The sequence below is a fragment of the Colletes latitarsis genome, chromosome 6 (genome assembly GCF_051014445.1).
Source record: "Colletes latitarsis isolate SP2378_abdomen chromosome 6, iyColLati1, whole genome shotgun sequence".
Lineage (NCBI taxonomy): Eukaryota > Metazoa > Arthropoda > Insecta > Hymenoptera > Colletidae > Colletes > Colletes latitarsis.
In genome coordinates this window covers 25,416,803-25,443,585 of record NC_135139.1, presented here as the reverse complement: position 1 = coordinate 25,443,585, position 26,783 = coordinate 25,416,803, and the positions used below count along the sequence as shown (strand labels likewise).

Sequence of the window (26,783 nt, the reverse complement as noted above, 5' to 3'; positions counted from 1 at the left end):
GGTGATGATATCTATGACTCCAATAAGATCGACAGTTCTCCATTGTCGTTCGACGTATATACACATTTCTATTTTAGCAGCATACAGAGACGTACATAAAATATTCTCTATGCCAATAACGTGTCCTGGGTACCATTAATAGCCATCAAAGATTGAACTTGACCTAGAAATCAGATTTCCAATTATTTTATGTACATTTTCTCCTATTACAAGATACAATTAAATAACAACTCTCTAATCTCTATGCTTATGTGCGCCTATGCATAGGTCGGAAAGTAAAAATGCCTGGGCAGTCGAGAATCTCGGCTCGAGATTCCAAATCGTATGCCGTAGCCGGGAGGTCGAATTTCAGTTGTCAAGAGCGAGAAGGCAAATATGAGCCTTTCTCTCTCGACTCTCACGAGGCGGTACGAAATTACTTCGGGCATCTTCAGAGAATCGAGAAAGAGGGAATGCGTCATTTTGCCTTTGTCGGGTTTCCGAAACTCCACGAGCTCACGTACGCGTGATCTGACATAGTGTGAGAGAGCACCTTCGGTGCCTTTCTGGCATCTCTGGTATTGGACTCTATGTCAAATTAATTTCGTATAGCTCAGTGCACATGTATGCAGTGTATGCAGGTTCGTTGGGTGCTGCATTGACATACGCGGCAGAGAAAAAAAAACACGAATCCGAAATATGGCAAGTTCGTCAAGGTAAATGTTGCGAGAACCTTCACCTAATGTATTTCAACCAACTCTAATGTCGCTCTTTATGGTGCTTTACTTCGTTAAGTATTGTAATATCGTACTGTACCGCGTTAATTCGGAAATGAAATAATGTCGTGTTTTAGGTTATGAAGTCTAACAGTGTTTGTTTATTTTCCATATACTCGTGATTAATTGCCCGACGGATTAATACGTTTCGTTTCCTTTACGCTCAGGTTTATATGCACTTCGTTCTTTCATTCGTCGGAAAGTCGAGCATCGTAATTTATTAGACTCGTGGCTAAGTACATGTCGGGTCGAATTTTCCACCTTTTTGTTCTTCGAAGGCAAACGTAGATATAAAGAATAGCAAGACTACGGAAATGCGACTATCACGGGTGATAAAGACATCTATTTATATGCATATGCATGCATACAGCAATATATAGCGTACATTTTCTTAGTTCTTTTTTCACAGAAATGATACAAACAAAGTTTGTTGTTATGCACATCCGGATGCACCTCTGATCGAAGACTATAGAGCAGGAGATCAAATCTGTTCAGAGTGTGGATTGGTCGTAGGAGATAGGTAAATATAGATATCAACAAAGTGATATACGCAGAATTGTTAGCTGACCTGAATTCTGATTCATTCTTGCAATAGGGTCATAGATGTTGGTTCAGAGTGGAGAACATTTAGCAATGAGAAAGCAGGTGTCGATCCGTCGCGTGTTGGTGGACCAGAAAATCCGCTTCTCAACGGCTCAGATTTATCCACCATGATCGGCCCTGGAACTGGAGCAGCGTCGTTCGATGCTTTTGGTGCTTCAAAATATCAAAACAGACGTACAGTAAGTACTATGTTTACTATGTTATATGTAATATCTTTATTTGTTTAACGGATTGTATTATTTTCTAGATGAGTAGTTCGGACAGAGCATTGATCAATGCATTTCGTGAAATTAATGGAATGGCTGATCGCATAAATTTACCGAAAACGATCGTCGATAGGGCGAATAACTTATTTAAACAAGTCCACGATGGTAAAAATTTGAAGGGTCGCGCGAACGATGCTATCGCTTCGGCTTGTTTGTACATTGCCTGCAGACAAGAAGGCGTGCCACGTACTTTCAAGGAGATTTGCGCGGTCAGCAAAATCAGCAAAAAGGAAATTGGACGATGTTTCAAATTAATTTTGAAGGCGCTCGAAACCAGCGTGGATCTCATCACAACGGGAGACTTTATGTCTAGGTTCTGTTCTAATCTCGGTCTTCCTAACATGGTGCAAAGAGCTGCTACACATATCGCGAGGAAAGCGGTAGAAATTGATATTGTACCCGGACGATCGCCAATTTCCGTAGCGGCTGCTGCAATATACATGGCATCACAGGTATTTGAAAATAATTGGCAAAATTCTTCGTCCGTTGATTTTTTTCGTCATTTTCACCTATTACGTCGTTGTTATTCAGGCTTCAGAAGACAAACGATCGCAAAAAGAGATCGGCGATATTGCCGGCGTGGCTGATGTTACGATCAGACAGTCTTACAAGCTAATGTATCCTCATGCGGGGAAATTGTTCCCGGAAGATTTCAGATTTGCGACGCCTATCGATCAGTTACCGCAAATGTAAAATTAACACGGAGCCTTACGTTTTAATGTATATTTTATCACGTTGAAACAATAGTTATTTGCCTGAAGTAATCATCTATAAATAATCTAACCTTTATCGACAGTATACATTCCTGAACGATCTATGACATTGGTATTATCTAATTTATTACACACTCGGTACATTTTTTTTTTCAACTTCGTTCCTGAACTATTGGTATTTGCAGCAGTAACAGCTTGATCATTTATCTGGTGTGGATAATTATTAATTTAAGTTGACTTATATTATTATTAAATAAAAAAAAAGAAAAATGTAGAATAAATAGGAAGGCATTACCGACCAGTTAAGATCTCACAAATACAAAGGTAAAACGTTTGTACTACAAATGCATGTACAGATATTATTCTCGTAGCCTGTAAATGCGTACAGGGAAGTGAAACAAAATGACATTGAATTTCAAACTTTGTAGAAATAAACTTACGACTTCAGTTGATACCAAATTCTGCCGCCAACAACTCGCCAACGTGATGTAGCACAATATTTTTCTTTGTATTTGATTTTCGAGAAAGTATATCGAAGATCGCGTGTAAAATAACACATACAAGGCCTTAATATAAAAGTATCACATAATACAATTGTACAATACATTCTGTGATACTTTTATCGAACGACGAAAGTCATACTCACGATAGATTTAACTATAAATTGAGAAACGACTTTCATCGATAGTCGCGTGTAACGTTTTATTTTTCTTTCCAAACCAATACGAAATTTTAAGTAGAATCATCCAGGGAAATGGTGTTTTATATGTTCTCGCTTAAAATTTTGGAAACTTACGTGTAAATGATGCGAACGATGCAATGCAATAATTTAATGTTACGAATATGTGTACGAACAAATTTGAGAAAATAATATTTAAGAGAAATAAATTTTTCCAGCAATATTAAAAATTATAAGAAATGTTTTGTTTTTGATTTTATAATTGGCAATAAATGCGTACATTATTTTCGATCACGACCGGTTAAAATAAATTTCTATTGAACTGTATGATAAGTTTAAAAACATGCATATCTTAAGTTGTATATCAAGTTGTATGCCAATAAAATAAATTGTTACAATTATTTAGATAAATAACTTTTGTATGATTAATGCCTTTGATATCGTAAAACAGGAAGATATGTATATGCGCGATGGCGTTGTGTCAACTGTCATGTTGCCTAATGTCATTCTTAAAAACTTCGCTGCGTATGACTAGTGTTTAAAACAGTAATGATTTCTACATGTAAATAATTACAGCACATTCATAGTCATTTCTGACAATCACTTTAACAAACGGTTTTTAAGATTGTACGAATTCTAACGCCAAACTATGCATAACGTAACATAACCTATTAATAAACGGTTGGTGAACCGTACACAAAAACATTCGTTCAGTCGTATAAAAGAAGAGAACAGAATTCTAAAATTTTAAATTCGTTTTACGTATTTTCTTGTTTGAGTAACACAAAATGAATTCAATACCTCCAACAAAACCACCAAGGGGTATCAAACCAACCAAAGAAACTGTAAGTTTGGTCAATTTATACTTCGTTGATACTTCGTTTATAGAAATGTTTTAATAGACTGCAATATTTGTTACAATTAATTTGTAGTATTGTTATAGCTTTTTAATCTGATGTTTCTTGCAGAGTGGCTTATTAATTTCTGTGATTCGTGCTCTGTCAGCAAGCGAAACTAATGAACAACGAGAAATAGAAAAGGCTAAACTTGAAAAGGAATATAAAAAAAGCGATCAACGACTTGACGAGTTGGTATCGTTGCATGATCAAGATCTTGCACAAGTTATGCAAGTAAGCCTTGCAACATATAAAATGCAATAGTAGGTTTTTATACGTGGCATAAATATTTTGTTTCTCTTCATTCTAGATATTTAGTGCTTTGTCAGAAAAGGTGACCGCCTCGCGGGAGAAAATTCACGCAGTTAAAGAGAATTTGAACGCGTGTAAACAATTACTGAGATGCAAACGAGAGGAGTTGTTAAATTTGTGGTTAGAAGGGATTGAACACAAGCATGTGCTGCTTCTTCTGAAAGATGTGTGAGTATTTATCGATTTTGACGAAATACTGATCGAACACGATCAGTGAAATTATTGTTTTTCCCTTAAATTTTTAGAACACCTGATTCTTGTACTCGAATGTTGCCTATAACGGACGCAGACGCATTGTCAGTGCCAACGCCATGCAATGCAGTGTCAGATTGATAATTATATTTACTCATAAATAGTTACGAATAAACTATAATTTGTTTTGTATTTATGTGTAATAAAAATTGGAAATAAAATATAATAAATTTAGATCGTGAATATGATTATTGTCACTGCATTTACATACGCAAGGCCAAATCCTACCAATTCCCGCCAATTTCCGCCAGTTCCCGCCATTTCCATTCTGAGTCACGAAACACTATAGAACAATAATACTTAACCTTCTATTCCAATATCAACGTTTTTCAAATGTTACTTCGCTAAATAAACGTATATACCAGATAGTAATTCCTCGATTTAAGATATAATAGAGACTTTAAGACTTGAGCATCGATTATAGTTTTCTTTCGGCATGAATCCGTGTTACATACGTCCCAAATGAAAATTCCCTTTCAACCTCATATAAACTCGTTTTTCAAACTTTGCGTTATAAGATGCAACAAAATTAATAATTTACAAATCTCTGTACCTTCAATCAATCTTAACATTCCCCATAAAGTTTATTTCAATAGTAATTAGGTTAAATTTAATTTATACACAACTAATACTATTATATTATTTATACGAATAACGGTAATAATAACGATAATAATACCGATAATAATACCTGTTTTATGCAAATATAATTTAACCGTATTTTCAATGATTTCTCGTCTTGTCGAGAATTGGTTCATGATTATATAGTACACGTGATATTTAACGAAGGATATATTTTGTCTTATCATTTTTGTGTATACTCTGTATTATAATTGACTGCAAAGCATATAAATACGATTGCAACTTTTGATAATTCATTTCTTTACAACGTGGCAATAAAAAAAATCTTCAAAACGTATATCGTAAGTGTATTGGTAAACGTAAGGCATAAACTATATTAAATACAACACACGTAACATTTGTTTATCGGTGTTGATCGTAATATTTCGTAGGAAATCATTATTTTCGATTTCCATTAATTACATAGTCGGTATCGTTCGTATTTGTACAGTACCACCGGTTCGTTTTTTAATACTAAACATGACGTGCAAACATTTCACACCTGTAACTCCTACGAAAAGCTTTTCTTGCGTGGCAATTTACGAAGATGAGCATTTAAAGTTTAAAAAGTTGTATTGTTACAGGTAGAGATGGGTACGTTGGAATTAAAACAAACTTTAAGCGGTCATAGAGGAAGGGTGTGGAATGTTTGCTGGCATCCTAAGGGTACTTGCATCGCGTCGTGTGGCGAGGACAAAACTATTATAATATGGGGACCTCAGGAACCTAAATGGGTTTCAAAAACAATTCTTATCGAAGGGCATACAAGAACAATTAGAGAAATAGCATGGTCACCTTGCGGCAACTACATAGCATCTGCTAGTTTCGATGCAACAACTGCTGTATGGGACAAAAAGTCTGGACAGTTTGAATGTAATGCCACATTAGAAGGACATGAAAATGAAGTGAAAAGTGTTAGTTGGTCTCGTAGTGGGCAGTTGTTAGCTACATGTAGTAGAGACAAATCTGTTTGGATATGGGAAGTGAACGACGATGAATATGAGTGTGCTGCTGTCATTAATGCTCACACTCAAGATGTAAAAAAGGTAAGTACGTATTATGTACTAATTAAGTATTCATCCTTTAATCTCTTCAATTGTATTATAGTACATTCACCAACAGAATTAAAAGACCACTAAAAAATAGCAAATTTCTAAGTTCTGACTGATATTATTAACAATTGTTTGTAATATCGATAGGTAAGGTGGCATCCTAATGAAGAAATTCTAGCATCTGCCAGTTATGACAACACAGCAAAGATATTCAAGGAGGATGCAGCAGACAATGATTGGTCATGTGTAGCAACACTATCCTCTCATACATCGACAGTTTGGAGCCTCACATGGGATAAAACTGGGACTCGGATAGCAACATGTAGCGATGATCAAACGGTAAAAATATGGCAAGAATACAAGCCTGGTAATGAACCTGGAATTGTAACACCGAACAACGAGCCCACTTGGAAGTGTGTGTGTACCATATCTGGTTATCATACCAGAGCAATTTATGATATTGATTGGTGCAAAACAACTGGCTTACTAGTGACTGCCTGTGGTGATGACATTATTAGAATATTTAAAGAGGACAGTGATTCTAATCCTCATCAATCGTCTTTTACTATGGTTTGTTCTATGGAAACTGCTCATACCCAAGATGTGAATTGTGTGCAGTGGAATCCTACTGTTCCTGGACAACTAGCATCAGCCAGTGATGATGGATTAGTGAAAATTTGGTTTTATAATGAATAGTATAATTAGTGTTATATGTTATTAAATTTTTCAATAATAAACATATTTAAAAAACGAAAGTTTGCATTGCTGGATCCCTATTCTTCCTTAGTATAAAATGTATATAGAGTGATGCCTTGGAAATTGATCAGTTATTATTATGCATTTCGAACGTTAGCCAATATCCAAGGCATTGTTATAATGATCTATGATCTATGTTAGAGATTCTATCGTTTGATTTTAGGTATATATAAATGTTTGGAAGATTGAAACGCGGCTACAGGATTTTAACTTCTTTCGTTATAGTCAAAGATTACAGTCACACGATGAGTGGAGCGAGTCTTAATACTGCCGGTGTACCTTTGACGCGAGTCGTCGGTGCATTGAAAACATTTGCCGATTTACCGCTTGCAGCGTCTTGGGATAACGTGGGATTGCTCATTGAACCTACAGAAACAAAACTGATTTCGCATATTCTGCTAACAAACGATCTAACCGAAGATGTCATGCAAGAAGCCTTGAACTTAAAAACCGACATGATTATTACTTATCATCCACTGATATTTGCACCTATGAAGTCAGTAACAACTCGAACGTGGAAGGTAATAAACAACTTTATTACTATACTCTCTGCAGATTCGTATTCTAAAATTCTATTTCCTTTCTAGGAGAGAATCGTGGCCAAATGTTTAGAAAACAGAATAGCTGTGTACTCTCCTCACACCACTTTCGATTCGGTGAAAGGCGGTGTAAATGATTGGTTGGCTTCAGCATTTGAAAATGGTAAATTTATGATAAATTTTTTGAAGTTTTCGTAATTGCTTTACGATTAACGATATTTTTTAATGCAAGTGCTCGCCAGTAGCAGACCGATAGAAGCGGATACGAACAACCAAGAGTATGGTTTTGGACGATTATGCACTCTAAGTAAGAAAATTTCTATCGACGAAGCCGTGCAATTGGTGAAACAGCGTACTGGTTTGAAACACGTTAGGTTAGCGCGCGGTCGTCAAACAGGTATCGAATTATAAATTAGATTGTCCGTTTTCCTTATAAATGAATTCGAAATACGGAAATTCTACTTTACGTTTCAGATGGTTCCGTTAGCACCGTTGCCCTTTGTGCTGGGTCTGGTGTGACAGTTTTAAAGAACACGACTGCTGATTTGTACCTTACCGGAGAGATGTTACACCACGACGTTCTCGATGCAGTGCACAAGGGAATTAACGTTATACTAACTAATCATTCTGATTCCGAACGTGGTTTTCTGGAATCGTTCGCGTGTACTTTATTCAATATGCTGAACAAGTCTGTGAAAGTGAGCGTGTCCGAAAATGACGCAGATCCCCTGAAAACTGTTTGATTGTACAAGAAGAAGGGAGGCAAGTTGGCATAAATGTGGGATTAAAGTTATTTTTCTTGTACGTGATAAAATTTTATTATTAATATTATAAATTATTCTTTCCTGTTTATGGATTGATTATTTTTATTTCAATCCAGTAAATTTGATCGGAGAAATATTGGGAAGTAAATACATAAAAGTATCATCGTACATTGCGTGTTGTTCCACGCAAATAATCAGTTGTAACGGAAACGGCATTTACAGTGGCGGTCATTTATTCACGTAAAAACCATATATTTAAAAGTATCGAAAGTTTCCTCTATCGAACTCGCTCTTTATTGTTTCTTTTCAGTGAAATTTGTGTAAGAACCATGGAAACCAATACCAATAGCAAAAAATAGAATAGTACGTAAGTAAATGTCCGCCATGAAATCCATTGCTTCACATAAAGTGTAAGAAAATTAATTGAATAAATAAAGATTTTTTTGTTAGGAAATAGGAGAAGGTTCATGTGGTATAATAAGATAGTTTAAATATTTCCTCAAGTTTCCCAGACCAATATACACAATTTAGAAATCAAGGTATGATTTGCACGCAATTAAATGACTGTCGGTGTACGGTTTTGGTATAACGAGCTTACACTAATTTCCAATTAATCTATAAACATGTGTAACCATTAGAATTTTTATTTCCTTTATTTTGATTACTGAAATCTTGGTTCGTCATTCGCCCGTTATTCATTGCTTCGATGTCCGCATTCATTCAATATTCACGCATAACGGTCACGAAAGGAAAACGCGACTTCAACAACGCACGCGATCGACGCCTCGTTGGAAACTTATCTAAATAAAATACAACGGTCGTTATTCTGGTCCGATTAGAACGATTTCAATTTAGGTCCACGCGTCCAATTTGGTTTCACATGTCTCTGACGTTGACTTTGTTTCGCTCAACGATGGATGAAAAAATTATTCGCTCGTAGCAGCTTTGTACATACGGGGTGTTTGGCCACCCCTGGGAAAAATTTTAATGAGAGATTCTAGAGGCCAAAATAAGACGAAAATCAAGAATACCAATTTGTTGATGGAGGCTTCGTTAAAAAGTTATTAACGTTTAAAGTTCCACCCGTTCCGAATTTTTTTCTCGAAAATGGGTAGGAATTCAGGGGTATGTCTATTCAGCAAAAATGATTGTAATTGACCCCCACAACCGAAAATAATTTTTCCAGAACAATTTGAAATGTTTGAATTTAATTGTTAATAACTTTTAAACGAAGCCTCCATCAACAAAGTGGTATTCTTGATTTTCGTCTTATTTTGGCCTCTAGAATCCCCCATTAAAATTTTTCCCATGGGTGGCCGAACATCCTGTATAACTTGACTTACAAGTACCGTGCTTCAACGAGAAAAAGGCACAGCGTGTTTACATCCCCACTCCTATTTCAGTCCAGAAAATGGTGACGAAGATCGGCGACAGCCAATCAGCGGACTGCAGCAAGAGTGGGGATAGAAACACGCTGTGCTTTCTTCTCGTAGAAGAACGATACAACGTAGGTATAGATACTCTAACGACTGATTTCTCGTGTTATTATTACGATGCTGTGTGTACACCGATAACGAAATGCGTAATACACGATGAACACTTTATAAATTGCGTTTCTACATCACCGGATAACGGTGTCGAAGTATACCCTGAGCTCAGATGCCCAAAATCGTGGATCGTGTTAGCCGCTTTAAGAGTATTGCATTACAGATAACGTGAAACTTAAACTGACATTTACCTGTTCTTCGATCGGTTAAATTTCTTGCCTGTCTCGTTTAACGTTCTCTGTGTTGCTGCTACATCGTTATGTTCTTCGATCAACTAAATCGGGACTATGTTCTTGTTAGAATATATTAATTTCGCTGCCCTTCGAAACACATATTTCACAAAAAGAAGAACACAAAGAATACCGATCTACAAAGTTTGGCGTGTTAATTTTTAACGAGGCTGATTTTATCGATCGATCGAATTCTCGAAGTTCGACGCATTGGTAAGTTTCCTCAGATACAGCGACCCGTATGTCTTTCGTAAACGATTTCGTACAATTCTATTACGAACATAGTCCGGTATACGTTTTCAACTTCCGCGAAGAAACGGCTCGTTCGTTTTAAATAGTTTCGTAACACTAGTAGACAATGAAACGAATGAACAGAGAAAGAAGAATCGATTGCTGTGCATTTCTCGATGTCAGGACCGGCTCAAGGGCAATGGCGTCCCCTCTCATCAATACGAATTTCCATTTTTTATATCAATTATATAAATTTACTTTCCTACAATAAACCATACACGATCAAATTTTAACTCACGTCCATAAAAGGAAACATTAAAACTCTGTTATTCGATTAGAGCATTATTCTACAATGCCAATACTTTTGTCCAACCATAAACTGCTTAAATAATATATCGTTGTTGTTATTATTTATACTGTGCCAATACTTTTGCCCAGAACTGTAGACGTGAGTATAGAAATTGGGGTCCGAACGTTGACAGAAGAAATTTGGGCATTTTTAGGTTAGTGCGTGGTTCGACTTACCCTATATCCGGTCCTGCGCCGTGTCCAGTATTTACTTGCCTTTCCCGCGCGAAATATATTGTTTATTTCCATTCAGAAACTACGACTCGCCGGACATCCAGATCGAATTCAGAGATAATCCAGATTTATTTGGGAACCTCTAAATCCGGATTCTCAATTTACGCGGTGGAAGACCATTTTCACACCCTTGGTGCTCGCCTCTGCACCGACCAACCGAATCACACTGCGATTCCATCCGCTTTAAAGTGTAACATAGCCTATATACCGTATAGTAAATACCATCATAACGGAACGATTAAAATTCTTATTTGCTTCTCAACAATAATTCGTACATTTCCTTTGGCAAGTACAATGTATTGTCTTTTAACCTCAACGCAGCAAATAAAACGGTGTCCCTTGTATTCAGTATCGAACGATACGTTTCAACGAACTATTTTTTTTTTTTTATTTTTTTTTTTAATCGTCGATTGCTTTTTTTATATAATTGGGGTGTCTTAGAGTTAAGATCGAACCGCTCCAATACGTTTTACGCGTAGAAACGCGACAGATATAAACGTAGGGGCCAACGATGCTTTATTAAACAGTTACAGCGAAAATATTTGACTAAGAAGGGGTAATGATGGAGTTGTTAATATTAATTTAGAAGACAGTAGATCCTCGAGTTACTCAGATTCGTAGATACGCGGTTGAATAAAGTTTTCTCTCAATTTTTCGTTTATATTAGAGCACATATGGACTCTTTTAACTTCAATTTATTCCTAAAACTAAGATTGCACACCAAACGCATTGCAGGGAGATAGAAAGTTTTGATTTCACATTTCCTTTACTTATGGTACCATGTTTTTCTCAATTCGGGACTGATTTCTTTTCTCCCTATAATACATGAATATTCTAGTCAGCTGAACTACTCAGCTTGATTGGACTTAACCCCTTAAAGTTCATGCCAGAGTCTGACTGCTTTGAAAAACGATATTTGTTTAATCTAATGGTTTAAAGGATGATAATATTTCTTTTCTTTCAAATTGTACGTTGGATACAACATTGTAAGTAACGAAAACCGCATTTTTAGAAACAAATCCAATAAAGAAAACTGATCATTCTTGGTTGACCCGAAAAATATGGGCGTTAAGGGGTTAAGGTAGTCGCAATTAAACGAAAATACTTTTCGTTACAACTCTTTAATAAAGCACTTTTATAGCACGTTCCATGAAACCACCAAGTGGATCCAAACAAACCCACGTGACACGGTAAGAGGTTATGTCTCGAATACAAGAAAATTTATCAATCACTGTACGATTCTATACGATCTACGTTAACAAGAGAAAATATACAGGGTGTTTGGCCACCCCTGGGAAAAATTGTAATGGCGGCTTTTAAAGGCCAAAATAAGACGAAAATCAAGAATACACCTTCTCGAATTTTTTTCTCAAAAGTGAGTAGGATTTCGAGGGTATTTCTAATGACCAAAAATGATTGTAATTGACCCCCACAACCGAAAATAATTTTTCGAGGACAATTTGAAATGTTTAAATTTAATTGTTAATAACTTTTTAACGAAGCCTCCATCAACAAATTGGTATTCTTGACTTTCGTCTTATTTTGACCTCTAGAATCCCCCATTAAAGTTTTTCCCAGGTTTGGCCGAACACCCTATATAAGGATAAGAGTAATGAAAATGAAAAATACTTCTAGCTTGATGGAATATTTGTCACGTGACCAGCATTGTTCATATCCCACTTGATCTTTCGATGGAACGAACTATACATCTACGCTCACACAACATTTTCTTATTTCTATCCATAAAATATATTGCCGCCGTTTGATCGTTCAATCGTGGAACACCCTGTACAACGTTACCTCTTATTTTATTCGTTACAACAGACTACTTTTCTTATAATACATTCAGCACTCGATCGTGCCGCAGTCTGGTCCAATTCCACCGTTACGTTTTTTATACTCTTTCTTCTTCTTCGCGGATCCTCGTTACCTATATATATATATTCCTTCGAACTACAACGCAGTAAGGATCACTTTACCGTCCCATTTTTCACCGGTGTCTTTCTTTTCTGCGACAACGCCGTTCGCGCGTGCATATCGCGACGACCGTGACTTCTCGTTCGCCACACACGCGATTTTCTCGTCGGCTAATCGGTTCTTTGGAAAGCGGCTACCCGTGACGATGTAATTTAATCTGAAACCGTTACAAACACGCAGCTATTAGGAATAAGATACCCTTCTGATATAAAACTCGTTAAACATTCGTTACAAGAATCTTTTTCTCTCGATTTTTCGGCTTAATTACGGACGAAGCGAAGATATCAAAATGGCGACCAAGTCCGCTAACGAGACATTGTAACGGTATTTTTCCCCAATGTGTTTCATTAAAACCAAAACGACAGAGGACTGAAAAATATTGTAGAATATTTAAAACTAAGTTTACTCTTCTTTGATCTGCTTTGACGATACATATTTACGGTTCACAGAATATTTGTCGAATTAATGTAGCCAATAGTATGGAAATTTTGTTGGAATAGCGAATGAAGCAATTTCCAAATAGTACAATGTAATATTAAATTCATCGTTTTAGTCAAATATGTATTTTGCTCTATATTTACCTGCTATCAATATATTTTAACATTTCAATTATAAAATCTGTGGAAAACTATTTAAAAAAAATTGTCATCCAGCGAAACTTGACTGAAAATATTGCTTAAAATCCAGGACCAAAAGGAATATATCGATAGCTCGCAGCACGCGTATTGTACGTACACTTTTTGTTAGATTTACGTTTTTATGTGCAACAAACAACGCTTTGTTGTTTCTTTATGTTGTATAAATATAATACTTCCGTGTACAGTATAATATTTTATAGCGAATATTTTTATTTACCGTGCCCCTCTGAATTTAATATTTCGTCTGCACAAACGATGAATGCCCATGCCAAAGGACATACAATATTCCTATGAAAAATTTCTGACGTCCATAAATAAACCATCTATACTATTATATTATATTTGTTTTTTTTTTTTTTGTTCTTGGCAAAGCTTTGACATTAAACGAAAAATACTGTGAAATTCAATATCCGTCGCGTAGAGAAACGTTCCCGAAGATTACACAAAAGTAAAATCAAAACGCGACGTAGTTCGAAGCAACAATAAACATTACAGAATATAAAACTGAATTTTCTCAAAAAGCAGGGCCTCAAACGGAGAAATGTTGCTCTTTCTTTTCTACTTATTTTTACATATAGAATCAACCATTGCACGGTTGTACCACCCGTTACGCCCCACCCTATATAAAAAACCTATTTTATCGATTCCGTTCTGAAGCCCGTGCATGAACGGTGCGATTTTACTCAAGAATCCTTATTATTATGTTTGGAAAAATACTATTAAAAGATTCTCTTACATACGATGCCACATACGTTAATTCAATATTTATTATATTATTCCAACAATAATATATGTTTCACTTGTGTTTCTATCCAGATTACCATTACGTATATATTATTTTTAACGTACTAATATAACTGATTCTTGACCTTTGTTTTCGGAAGTCAGGGTCAATCGAAGGTCACAGTATAGTAGGCCATTGCATCTGTCTTTTCATCCCGACCTTTTATTAAACGAAAGTTGTTTTTAAGATTTTTCGTACTAGAATTTATAACTAAAAACCGAGCAATTTCTGATGGAAATAATTTCTCGTGAGACCATCGGAAGTGTCCGAAAAATCGTGGCGACGGTTACGTGCCACACCCTGTGTACCAATATTACATTGCTATCTCGGGAGGAGGTCAGTAGTTGGTCGAACCGTTGAATTTAACCCTTCTGGAGCTGACGGTAACGTACGTGTACATGACATTTTAAAGTCAATAATTCCGTGATGTACAATGTATATTTGCATATTTGTGTTGTGTACGTGTGCACGCTTACGAAACCCAGGATCTTGCCTAGGTATTTTGGCGCCCGGGGACCATAATGACATATGGTGCCTTTTGGACACTTGCTTTAAAGCAAATACAACACGTGGCGAACTCGAATAACCGAGATCGTGGTCCGAGAACTTGTCATTTTCAATTTGGTTAATTTTAATTCGCCACTCTAAATCGTTTTGAAAATTTTATCTGTATTTAGCATCTTGAATGTTTCGAAATTTTAAGCGAAATATTTCTAGAAGCAAAAGGGTGCAATTAACGATAATTGAAAATTTTTTCGAGGGCAGTTTAACCACAAACATTCCATAAAATTTTTCTCTTCACGAGCCTACTAATTTTCTTATTTATTTCTATGCACTGTTTAAAATATAAGTATATTTTTCAAATCATATTTTAAAAAATTGAATATAATTTTATTCTGACACGAAATAAAGGTTTCTATAACAATCGTTTGTTTCTTTTATTTTAGTACCATTTTCACGAAATAATTGATATTCAGTAGGTGCGGAGGGTGGACGAATACTTTCCTGACCCACTATATATTCAAAGGTTTATTAATGTGCCTTGCCTGCCTTTGGTTTCTCGAGTTTGAAAAAGTACGCGAAGATCGACTTTGGATCTCAAATACAAGCTGTTTAACATTTCACCTCAATGAAGTTGCTTAACAGTATTCAAATTTTTTTATCTTTTATATGATACCCGGGGTGCTGTTTTTATTCATACTTATAGTTGAAGAAACTTTTTACTCGAATATATGGAAACATATTCACGAAGAAAGTGCATCGTTCAAAACATTTGCATCGGAGATGGATATTGTAGTTTTAAAAAATGTTGCATATAATTTCATTAGACCAGGGAAGGAGAGAGGGGGGATTTTTTTTATTGAAAAAAAAAATTGTTTTTGTTTTAATCCTTTCGTTGGTTGTCTAGATAAATTTGAAGCTGGGATCTAGCAGTTATTCTGCGGAATATGATTAATAGAACCATTCAAATCCATGAACGATGCTTGGAATCGATGTCGGAGGAAAGTGTGTGGGCGCAAAGCTACGGCGGATATTGAGAATTGATCGCTGTTTTGTGGTAAACAATACAACACACACTAAACGCCAGCGGAATAATTCTAAAATTCTTTATAGACTTTTCCCATTATCTGCCTCTTTCATCTTATTCTGTTATTAACGGTTATGTCTACGTGATAAGTAGCCATATTTTCAACAATCTCAGGCTCCATTATCTCAAAAGCTGTTTATTTTTAGACCTCGCGTTCACGAGTACTCTTGGTCAGGACACCATCATAAACTGTATTTTTTAAACGTGCTACACTTAATCAAAATAATTTATTACGTTGAACTTATTCAGCAGAAAATATTCGAATATAAGGGAAGTATTCGTCAATCGGAAGAACTGAAAAAGACATGTAAGATTTTATGAGAATATTCTTTCAAATGGTCAACTATCGATATACTTACCTTATCTTTTAAAGTGGACTTATAGATTGCTAGTTACGCTTATACAGGGTGTTCCACCACCCCTGGGAAAAATTTTAATGAGAGATTCTAGAGGCCAAAATAAGACGAGAATCAAGAATATCAATTTGTTAAAAGTTATTAACGTTTAAAGTTCCGCCCCTATTGAATTTTTTTCTCGAAAGTGGGTAGAATTTCGGGGGTATGTATAATGACCAAAAATGATTGTAATTAACCCACCAAGCTAAAAATAATTTTTTCAGAACGATTTGAAATTTTTTAATTTAATTGTTAATAACTTTTTAACGAAGCCTCCATCAACAAGTTGGTATTTTTGATTTTCGTCTTATTTTGGCCCCTAGAATCCCCCATTAAAATTTTTCCTGGGGGTGGCCGAACATCCTGTATAAAAATTCAATTTCACGCGTGTAGCACACGTTTTCCCTAAGGTCTCAACGGTATATCGTTTCTTCTCCTTTTTTTTTATATTTTTATTTGCTGAAATTACCGATGAATGTCTAAGATGAGTGTATTGGTGATCCCGTGGAGCGTTCGTTCAATAACGATGGTTCAGAAAAGCCAGCAGAGTCGTCGAGATCATTACGAAGGGCAGATTCGCCAGCCTCAGTTGACCACCGTGTTGCATGGCTGCTGGATGTTCCCCTGCGGATCAATGATTAAAATTCAAATTGAATTCCGTCGTGGCATCCGTCGTCTTATTGGAATTGTTTCCCTGCTATCTACCGGGTATACAGGTTACTTCAATAACGATTGCAACGTTAACGCGGCTGTGAACTTTCAAAGTCCAAAGAAAATTGATTTAATTAAAGTTACAAATTAGATAAGGGCTTTTTCCTAAATACTATGTTCTTATACGTCAAACTATTTCCAAGATACATCGGTGTTTACGCTTCGAAGGAAATTGCAATTATACTTTTTCTCCGGAGATGGGCAAACTTTATATTTGTATAAAAATTTTCTCCTCGTTTAAATAATAATTTTACACTAACAAATTTTTCCACTGTACTTCACACGAGGTCGGATTCGAAATCGATCGGTTTATTCGTTCTCGAGGTATCGTGGTAACTAATTAGAGCAGCATGATTTTGAAAAAGACGCGTTTGAAGTTTTGCGCGCGCTTTTTAACGCGTGTGGACAGAAACGTTTCTGTGGACATAACCGTCTCCGCTTGCTAATTCAATGGATGGCTGAAATTAACAGTGTGCTTTTTTGTTCCCTCTTCTTCTCTCTTCCATCGACCGTGATGATGTTTGTTACAGTCACGAGGTTAAATATTTTTTACTATTTTTATACGCGTCCCGCTCTATTCGAATGTCTGTACCGCCATCTTTCTTTTAAAATTTCGATGTAACATTTTCGTATTATTTATACAGTCAACATGTAATGTAATTTTATTATATAATTCAGGTTGCAAGTATCATTGAACAAATGTAAATAAATTATTAAGATGAATTATTTAATTCGGATTGTAATTATTATTGAATAAATAGCACGTAAACACATTATTGGTGTAAGCTTTTAATCGTTTAATGCGAAACATGTACAATTTCATGTTACGAATCACTATGTAATTATTATTAAACAAATAAAAGATCAAAGTTGTTTACCTTTCATTCGCCACGTACGAAGTTATTAGTATTAACTTCGAATTAGATTTAAAAAAAGAACGATCGCTTGCAATTTCACGATCATTGGACGACGAGTAAAAAAAGAATTATCTGGAAGTATGAAGGCAAAATGTTTAAATTAAAATTTTGTATTTATATTTATTCGTGTTACGGGATTTCATCAAAACTTTAATTATTGATATTTTTCAAGTAGGTTTACTGGAACGGGTACTTGCATAAACGGTTATCTGATTTAATTTGTAATTAAATTTCATTTTTACGCTTACATTTAACGAAGTTCCCGCTCGTTCAATTAAAATTTTATAATGTTCGAGAATGAAAATTCTCTTTCAGAAATTTTTTATTCGACCGGATATCTATTACATTTTTCGCGCGTAAAAAGAAAAATTATACTCCCCCTGCCCTCCCTGTCAAGGATCATCATCTTAAGGCAATCAAATATGCAACGTTCGTTAGTTAAGCGAACGTTTCCACTAACGACCGCACTTTCGTAGATATTAAGAAGTCGGGTCTAGTTCGGAGATAAAAAAAGAATTCGTTACTTCCTCTTCAAATTTTCTAGAATATCAAGCTCTAAAAATACATTCTCGAATTTTTTTCTCGAAAGTGCGTAGGATTTCGAGGGTATGTATAATGACTAAAAATGATTGTAATTGACCCTTGCAACTGAAAATAATTTTTTTAGACGGATTTAAAATTTTTGAATTTCATTGAAAAATCTCGACATCTTCTCGAATTTTTTTCTCGAAAGTGCGTAGGATTTCGGGAATATGTATAATGACTAAAAATGATTGTAATTGACCCCTGCAACTGAAAATAATTTTTTTAGACGGATTTGAAATTTTTGAATTTCATTGAAAAATCTCGACATCTTCTCGAATTTTTTTCTCGAAAGTGCGTAGGATTTCGGGAATATGTATAATGACTAAAAATGATTGTAATTGACCCCTGCAACTGAAAATAATTTTTTTAGACGGATTTGAAATTTTTGAATTTCGTCGAAAAATCTCGACATCTTCTCGAATTTTTTTCTCGAAAGTGCGTAGGATTTCGAGGGTATGTGTAATGACTAAAAATGATTGTAATTGACCCCTGCAACTGAAAATTATTTTTTTAGACGGATTTGAAATTTTTGAATTTCGTCGAAAAATCTCGACATCTTCTCGAATTTTTTTCTCGAAAGTGCGTAGGATTTCGGGAATATGTATAATGACTAAAAATGATTGTAATTGACCCCTGCAACTGAAAATAATTTTTTTAGACGGATTTGAAATTTTTGAATTTCGTCGAAAAATCTCGACATCTTCTCGAATTTTTTTCTCGAAAGTGCGTAGGATTTCGGGAATATGTATAATGACTAAAAATGATTGTAATTGACCCCTGCAACTGAAAATAATTTTTTTAGACGGATTTGAAATTTTTTTTTTCGCCGAAAAATTTAGGCACCTACCTCCTGTCGATTTTCCTTAAAAACTCGTTTTTCATTTTTACAGAAATATTGTCTAATACTTTTACCTACAGGCTCTGCTTTCAGACTAAATTTCAACGAGATACGTTCACTATTGTAGGAGTTATGGCTGTTTGAAGATTGAACCACTTTTATGGGGTTTTTCTCACTTTACGGGACTAGGGACCAACTTTTTGAATATTCTTAAAATTTCTACATATTCATCGCCAAAATATGCGTCGTTTGCATTTTGAAACTTTAAAATCCTTCGATCCGTTCGGGAGTTACGATTTTTCAAACGTATGAAATTTCAGTGGAATTGGTCAACCATTGGTCGGACATTGTATTTTCGAGGGTACGTCTATCGACCAAAAATGATTGTAATTAACACCTGCAACCAAAAATAAGTTTTCCAGGACGATTCGAAACACCTTACGTGGCCTGGGGATGAATTTAACTTCGAAAACTGATCACTTTTTTGGTGGTCGGAGAAACGTGAGCGTTAGGGGTTGATTGATTGTCAATAAGCAATGTTATCAGGGTGGTGGCGGTCACCGAATCAACCTACATCGATTTTATGATAAACTCCCGCGCCAGTCGCCGATAGACGTTTATCTTTTCCTGTCAGACATATCCTCTCTCCATCCCTTAATCCCGAATTCTACTTTCCAAGGCTATCGGGGCACGGTTTTGCTGGCCGTTGCAACAATGGCCGAGCTCAGCGGCCGCAGCACTCCGAGAAATCTCTTTAATTACTCTTCTCGCTCGGCTGAATGGTTTTTGCTAAGACCGTTATCTCCTGCCAAGAGAGCGATCGGATTCATTCGTTTTGTAAACGGGGTCGTTCGGAGGAAACGCACGACTCCGGGGTCGCGTTATGAAATACTGGCGAGCTTTTTTCTTTTACAGGACACCGGAGGAGTCGGGCGGGTGGAGTGGAAGCTCGGCAGTTTCGTAGAGAAACACGATTACGACAACGAAGCAGTTTTTAACGAGAATTCATTAGCGAACCAGTTAATAGAAACTCGCGAAATCTCACCCTCGCCAGAAGCGAACTTTCTTTTCTCTTCGTGCACTCCCCTCGCCCGCGCTTCCGTTCGGCAAGTATTTGTTAATTCGACTTTACCTTCGATAATCTGCCGAGCATAATCGCGCTACGCGACGGAACAAAATTGAAAACACGTTCAACAGATACGGTGCAAAACTTGCTCGATTAATGAAATTTTCAGTCTCGCCAACAATCCCCCCCTTGGAGATTTAAAGTTTTAACGTCGTGATTCTGATATTCAAGATGGCGGTTTCCAAGCGTTTTTCACCTTCAATCTGATAAATTTATTGCGTTCGAATGGGTGTAAATTTCTATTAGAAAAGGGGGGATTCTAGATTTTCAAAAAGTAGAAACTGCCATCGACTCTTCATCGTTCAGATACCTCTTATCAAATCGAATAAAGTTTAGTTAAATTACCCCCTTTTTTGCGACTAGTTGCAGAGTCAATTTCGACTTTGTTTACAAAAAGAAGTCTAATCGAGAGCCCAGCTCGCTGCAAAAGGTTGCCAATGAACAACAGATTCAAGTTACCGTCTATTGGCAATTCAACTTCTTCCAACTACGCTTAAAGTTCGACTAGAGACTTAAGGCAGAGTACACAAAGTTTCGAGTAGTTGATTGCTGTAACCAATCAGAAACGGCGCTTTAAAAGAAGACAGTGAGTCGTTTTTGATCCCATCCTATCAGTCGAGGCTTAAGGGAGGTATTTTCGTTCGCGAGCGGAACGAGAACGCGTTTCTGCGTAGAACTTCTCGCGCAGGGAACTATAATGCGCCAAACAATTTGAAATTTTAATACAAAACCCTCCGGTATATTCTCTATATTTTCCATGTCTTTTAACTATCGCAGTACGAGTATAATCCTTCTCAAGATTCCCGGTTACCTGCCCGTTTCACTGAATCTGATATTTCCGTCTTATTCGCGAACGAAACTCGCATCGACTGTGGTTTCTTCGTTCGTAATTCCGTCGATAATATTTTAAATTAACAAAGGGAACGAATACACGAGTTAAATGAAAGGAAACTACCCTGGAAAGAAACTCGGTGCCTTCTAGAATAAATATTTTACGATGCATTTAATTATTTCGATTTTTTTTTTAGGATTCAAAAGTTTCCGCGATCTGCTCGTTAATTATGAGATGCACAGAATTTTGCCACGCGTCGAGCAACCGTTTCGATGTTCGTTACGTCGTAACTTTTAAAATACGTTAATCTTTCCACGGAAATAACGAACATCGATGTAATTAGCGAAGGAACGTTATTAAAAACAATAAAGTACATTTACTGAGAGCTCATGGTACGCTTCACAATGGGAGAGCGAACGTTTTTCTATATTTTTTCTGGATAAACATAAGTGCGCTTTGCATTCGATATTAAAAACCTGGCTTTTGCCTTTACAATGTGGAAATGTGCATCGATGAAAGTAGTTCTCTGATGTTTAGAGAGGAAATGACCCGTGCAATCCATCCTCTCTCTCGATACAGGGCTCATTGCAACTCCTTTTTCTTTAATTTTCTTTGAACGTTGCGACTGCACTTAATATTAATAAAAGAAACAAAAAACACATTTCTGTAAAAAATATCACGGCGTGTTTAGCCTGCAAATTATTACCTGAATTTCTTAAGCGACTGAATTTAGGTGCTAAATTCGAGCTAACGACAGTAAAAACAATTGTACCTCGAAGAATTGTTACTTCCAAGCAGATTTGTTTATCACCCGGAGAATAATGTTAAATATGCATGGAATATTTTGAATCGTATTCGTTTTTCTGTAGCGATACATTAGCTGATTGGTTTTATCAGCGCAACGTAAACCCCTCGTTTGATTGTAATTTTTTCTGTTTTTAAAATATACATGACTGGGCATATTTATCATTGTTTGTACAGACGCTTGAAATGCAGGAAAAAGTGGAATAACGAGTAGTAATTGCTTTCCCTTCTATTATAAAATACACTAAACTTAATATTTGTTCTATTTGCCAACAATTTCTTTACCTTTTTTTTTATTGTTTATTTGAACTCGAAATTCAAAGGCATCTTATCCCGTTTGTAACAACAAAATACAAGGTGTTCGGCCAACCGTGGGAAAAATTTTAATGCGGGATTCTAGAGGCCAAAATAAAACGAAAATCAAGGATACTAATTTGTTGATTGAGGCTTTCTTAAAAAGTTATAGAAACATTTTCTCAAAAGTAATGAATTTTTCTCTCGAAAGTGCGTAGGATTTCGGGAATATGCGTAATGACTAAAAATGATTGTAATTGACCCCTGAAACCGAAAATAATTTTTTTAGAACGATTTGAAATTTTTTAATTTTTTCGATAATCTCAGCACCTACTCGAATTTTTTTCTCGAAAATGCGTAGGATTTCGGAGGTATGCATAATGACCGAAAATGTTTGTAATTGACCCCTGTAACTAAATATAATTTTTTTAGAACGATTTGAAATTTTTTAATTTTTTCGATAATCTCAGCACCTACTCGAATTTTTTTCTCGAAAATGCGTAGGATTTCGGAGGTATGCATAATGACCGAAAATGTTTGTAATTGACCCCTGTAACTAAATATAATTTTTTTAGAACGATTCGAAATTTTTTAATTTTTTCGATAATCTCAGCACCTACTCGAATTTTTTTCTCGAAAATGCGCAGGATTTCGGAGGTATGCATAATGACCGAAAGTTATTGTAATTGACCCCTGTAACTAAATATAATTTTTTTAGAACGATTTGAAATTTTTTAATTTTTTCAATAATCTCAGCACCTACTCGAATTTTTTTCTCGAAGATGCGTAGGATTTCGGAGGTATGCATAATGACCGAAAATGTTTGTAATTGACCCCTGTAACTAAATATAATTTTTTTAGAACGATTTGAAATTTTTTAATTTTTTCGATAATCTCAGCACCTACTCGAATTTTTTTCTCGAAAATGCGTAAGATTTCGGAGGTATGTATAATGACCGAAAATGTTTGTAATTGACCCCTGAAACCGAAAATAATTTTTTTAGAACGATTTGAAATTTTTAATTTTTTCGATAATCTCAGCACCTACTCGAATTTTTTTCTCGAAAATGCGTAGGATTTCGGAGGTATGCATAATGACCGAAAATGTTTGTAATTGACCCCTGTAACTAAATATAATTTTTTTAGAACGATTTGAAATTTTTTAATTTTTTCGATAATCTCAGCACCTACTCGAATTTTTTTCTCGAAAATGCGTAGGATTTCGGAGGTATGCATAATGACCGGAAATTATTGTAATTGACCCCTGTAACTAAATATAATTTTTTTAGAACGATTTAAAATTTTTTAATTTTTTCGATAATCTCAGCACCTACTCGAATTTTTTTCTCGAAAATGCGTAGGATTTCGGAGGTATGCATAATGACCGAAAATATTTGTAATTGACCCCTGCAACTAAATATAATTTTTTTAGAACGATTTGAAATTTTTTAATTTTTTCGATTATGTCAGCACCTACTCGAATTTTTTTCTCGAAAATGCGCAGGATTTCGGGGGTATGCATAATGACCGAAAATGTTTGTAATTGACCCCTGTAACTAAATATAATTTTTTTAGAACGATTTGAAATTTTTTAATTTTTTCGATAATCTCAGCACCTACTCGAATTTTTTTCTCGAAAATGCGTAGGATTTCGGAGGTATGCATAATGACCGGAAATTATTGTAATTGACCCCTGTAACTAAATATAATTTTTTTAGAACGATTTGAAATTTTTTAATTTTTTCGATAATCTCAGCACCTACTCGAATTTTTTTCTCGAAAATGCGTAAGATTTCGGAGGTATGCATAATGACCGAAAATGTTTGTAATTGACCCCTGCAACTAAATATAATTTTTTTAGAACGATTTGAAATTTTTTAATTTTTTCGATAATCTCAGCACCTACTCGAATTTTTTTCTCGAAAATGCGTAGGATTTCGGAGGTATGCATAATGACCGAAAATGTTTGTAATTGACCCCTGTAACTAAATATAATTTTTTTAGAACGATTTGAAATTTTTTAATTTTTTCGATAATCTCAGCACCTACTCGAATTTTTTTCTCGAAAATGCGCAGGATTTCGGGGGTATGTCTATTCACCAAAAATTATTGTAATTGAGCCCTACAACCGAAAATAATTTTTTCAGAATGATTTCAAATTTTTTGATTTAATTTTTCAATAACTTTTTAGCGAAGCCTCCATTGACAAATTGGTATTCTTGATTTTCGTCTTATTTTGGCCTCTAGAATCTCCCATTAAAATTTTTCCCAGGGGTAGCCGATCACCCTGTATAATAAATATTCGATTTTACAAAATACCACCATTGATGATAACCATTATTAAATATAACTCAAACAATGAATTGTCCGGTAAAAAAAATTTGTTTCGTCTCTCTTACAGTAATTTAGGGATATTTATAGTCTCGTAACATCGGACACGTAGGTCATTAACGAGCTACTCCTACTATCGTGTCTGGGATGATTTGCGGTGGGAGCAAGTGACCTTGAACGGCTAATTTATTTTGACGCGACAGCGACCCCTCGAAGCACAGCATTCGATTAATCACGGTCGATCAAAAATTTCGTGCCCCCATAAATAACGATCTAACGAACGAATTTCTAGTTACGAAACTGAACCTCGATTCGATTCCGACCTGCGTGTAACTCGACGAGAACAACGTCGCGCCGGTAGCGAATTCAATCTCGTTCCACGGGGTCTTTTACATTCCTGGATGGAGTCCGGGCTTTCTGATAAAAGGCGAGATACGAGAAAGTAGCCGGGATTCTTTAAAACAGCGGGAAAGCGAGAAATTGTACCATAGACAGATTTAAACTTCCAGCAAACTTACGTACATACCGTTAAGAACGTGCACCAAGACAGTCTTTGTATTAGCATTGCTAGGATGGCAGGTATACTGGCCGCTATCTGCAGTCTGGGCACGCTGCACCAGAAGATACGAGGTTGTAACTTCCCCCTTCTCCGTGATCACCGATACGCCGCCCCTGAGACTGTCGTAGTTGATCACCTGTATCGGGCAAAGATAAAAGAATAAAATATGACGAAACGGAACGAGAGAGGGAGGCAAAAAAAAAAAAAAAAAAAAAAAAAAAAATGGTACAGAATAAAACAAATTAAGCAATAACAACTCCGGGGGTAGCAAATATTCGTCCGGCTGCTCGTTAGTCGGAAACAGGGCTGGGGATCTCATTTTCCCCGGCCAACGAATTTATTTCCCCGACTCCGGAAACCGAATTGCCCGGAAATTCGCTTATCCGCGGTTAAATGGAATCTCCGTTCCTCCTCCCCCCCACCATCCAACGAAACGCGGAATTTGTCAAGGGACCGGCGGTAAATATTCGTACGAAGAAGACAAACAAAACAAAAAAATAAAATACTGAACCACACGCGCAAAGAAAACAAGAGACGTAGCATAGTTCGCCGTATTCGGGTCTTGGCAAATTGCGTTTCGACGAAGAACAAAAAGCAACCATTACGGTCCCGTCCTGTTTCTTCGATTCGCTCGAGGAGCCCTGCCTTCTACTCAGGGGACGAAACCGTTCGAGTAATTTAACCGCGGAGAAACTTTGAGCATCCGAGTGTCGAGTATTATAGTCCCCGGAATGACCCACGAGAAACCGTGGAGGCAGATATCGAATCGCGAACGATCCGCGATTAATTCGAACCGACTCGCGATAACCGATAATTGACTGGCGATAAATTTCGAGCGATTTATAACGAGTCCGCGATAAATTAGGGCTGACCCACGATGAATCGCGAGTGACCCCACAAAAGTGAGTTCCAAGTGATCCAAAATAATCTTACCAGTGAGAAATTGCAAATGCCCCACGGGGAATTAGGAGTGCCCCATGAGGAATTTCAAATGACCCACGGAGGAATTACAAGTGACCCACCCAAGTTTCGAGCGACCCAAAATAACGTTGCCAGCGATGAATGGTAAATGCCCCATGGAGAGATTGGGAGTGACCCACGATAAATTGTGAGTGACCCACAAAAGTCCTCGAATGCCCAGGCTGCTTTTTCCAGCGGGGAAAAATATTTCTAGGCCGTTGGTTCGCTCAAAAATGGACCTAACGCGAACGTTATTTAATAAAATAAAATTGTAACACCTTACAAAACATTCGAACAATCGGAAGAGGTTTGAATATTCGCGTAGAGGAAAAGCTTGGACAAATCCGTGCCCGTGTTTGAAGGTTTGCGTTGAAATTGAAGCAATTTTAACGAAACGCCGGCTCTCGCGTCGTGTCTACGGTATTCGAATGGAATTGTTAACAAGGCACCGAGGCTAATTAGCATAACACTTTACGGGACTCGGCGGGGTCGGCGAGAGGGAGAAGCATTCTCGCGTTCAAATTACAATTTACGCGCTCGCTGATACGCAACCCGTTGCTATCGGTTATAAATTCTCAAACGGATCGTTTAATAAATCGTCAGACGGGATATAGTGTTTCGGGGGGGGGGGGGGGGGAACGATGGA

At 36.3% G+C, this 26,783-nt stretch overlaps 5 protein-coding genes across 6 annotated transcripts in view; 4 read left to right on the top strand and 1 right to left on the bottom strand.

Moving 5' to 3' along the window:
• The first annotated feature begins 540 nt into the window (after positions 1 to 540).
• On the top strand, positions 541 to 3,350 carry Tfiib (transcription factor IIB). Its single transcript, XM_076767204.1, has 5 exons — positions 541 to 695; positions 1,165 to 1,275; positions 1,351 to 1,537; positions 1,606 to 2,076; positions 2,156 to 3,350. The coding sequence occupies exons 1-5, from the start codon at positions 679 to 681 to the stop codon at positions 2,315 to 2,317; spliced, it is 948 nt and encodes a 315-aa protein (XP_076623319.1). The 5' UTR covers positions 541 to 678; the 3' UTR covers positions 2,318 to 3,350.
• Positions 3,351 to 3,494: 144 nt separating this feature from the next.
• Positions 3,495 to 4,659, top strand: Sec8 (exocyst complex component secretory 8). The gene is made up of 4 exons (XM_076767219.1): positions 3,495 to 3,861; positions 3,985 to 4,146; positions 4,223 to 4,392; positions 4,470 to 4,659. Exons 1-4 carry the CDS (start codon positions 3,805 to 3,807, stop codon positions 4,555 to 4,557), a joined length of 477 nt encoding a protein of 158 aa, XP_076623334.1. The 5' UTR covers positions 3,495 to 3,804; the 3' UTR covers positions 4,558 to 4,659.
• Positions 4,660 to 5,259: 600 nt separating this feature from the next.
• Positions 5,260 to 7,043, top strand: LOC143342891 (putative cytosolic iron-sulfur protein assembly protein Ciao1). The gene is made up of 3 exons (XM_076767203.1): positions 5,260 to 5,399; positions 5,682 to 6,143; positions 6,297 to 7,043. Exons 2-3 carry the CDS (start codon positions 5,688 to 5,690, stop codon positions 6,843 to 6,845), a joined length of 1,005 nt encoding a protein of 334 aa, XP_076623318.1. The 5' UTR covers positions 5,260 to 5,399; positions 5,682 to 5,687; the 3' UTR covers positions 6,846 to 7,043.
• Positions 5,287 to 8,240, top strand: LOC143342897 (NIF3-like protein 1). Its single transcript, XM_076767215.1, has 5 exons — positions 5,287 to 5,411; positions 7,137 to 7,426; positions 7,493 to 7,607; positions 7,677 to 7,841; positions 7,919 to 8,240. The coding sequence occupies exons 2-5, from the start codon at positions 7,151 to 7,153 to the stop codon at positions 8,185 to 8,187; spliced, it is 825 nt and encodes a 274-aa protein (XP_076623330.1). The 5' UTR covers positions 5,287 to 5,411; positions 7,137 to 7,150; the 3' UTR covers positions 8,188 to 8,240.
• Positions 8,235 to 26,783, bottom strand: part of LOC143342896 (neurotrimin) — a 98,054-nt gene continuing 79,505 nt past the window's right edge. For both annotated transcript variants that reach the window (XM_076767213.1, XM_076767214.1), the window contains 3 exons: positions 25,145 to 25,313; positions 16,650 to 16,804; positions 8,235 to 12,932 (listed from right to left, as the gene is read on the bottom strand). In XM_076767213.1, coding sequence (XP_076623328.1) covers positions 16,698 to 16,804; positions 25,145 to 25,313 — 276 coding nt within the window. In that variant the 3' untranslated portion in view covers positions 8,235 to 12,932; positions 16,650 to 16,697. The remainder of the gene's footprint in view (positions 12,933 to 16,649; positions 16,805 to 25,144; positions 25,314 to 26,783) is intronic.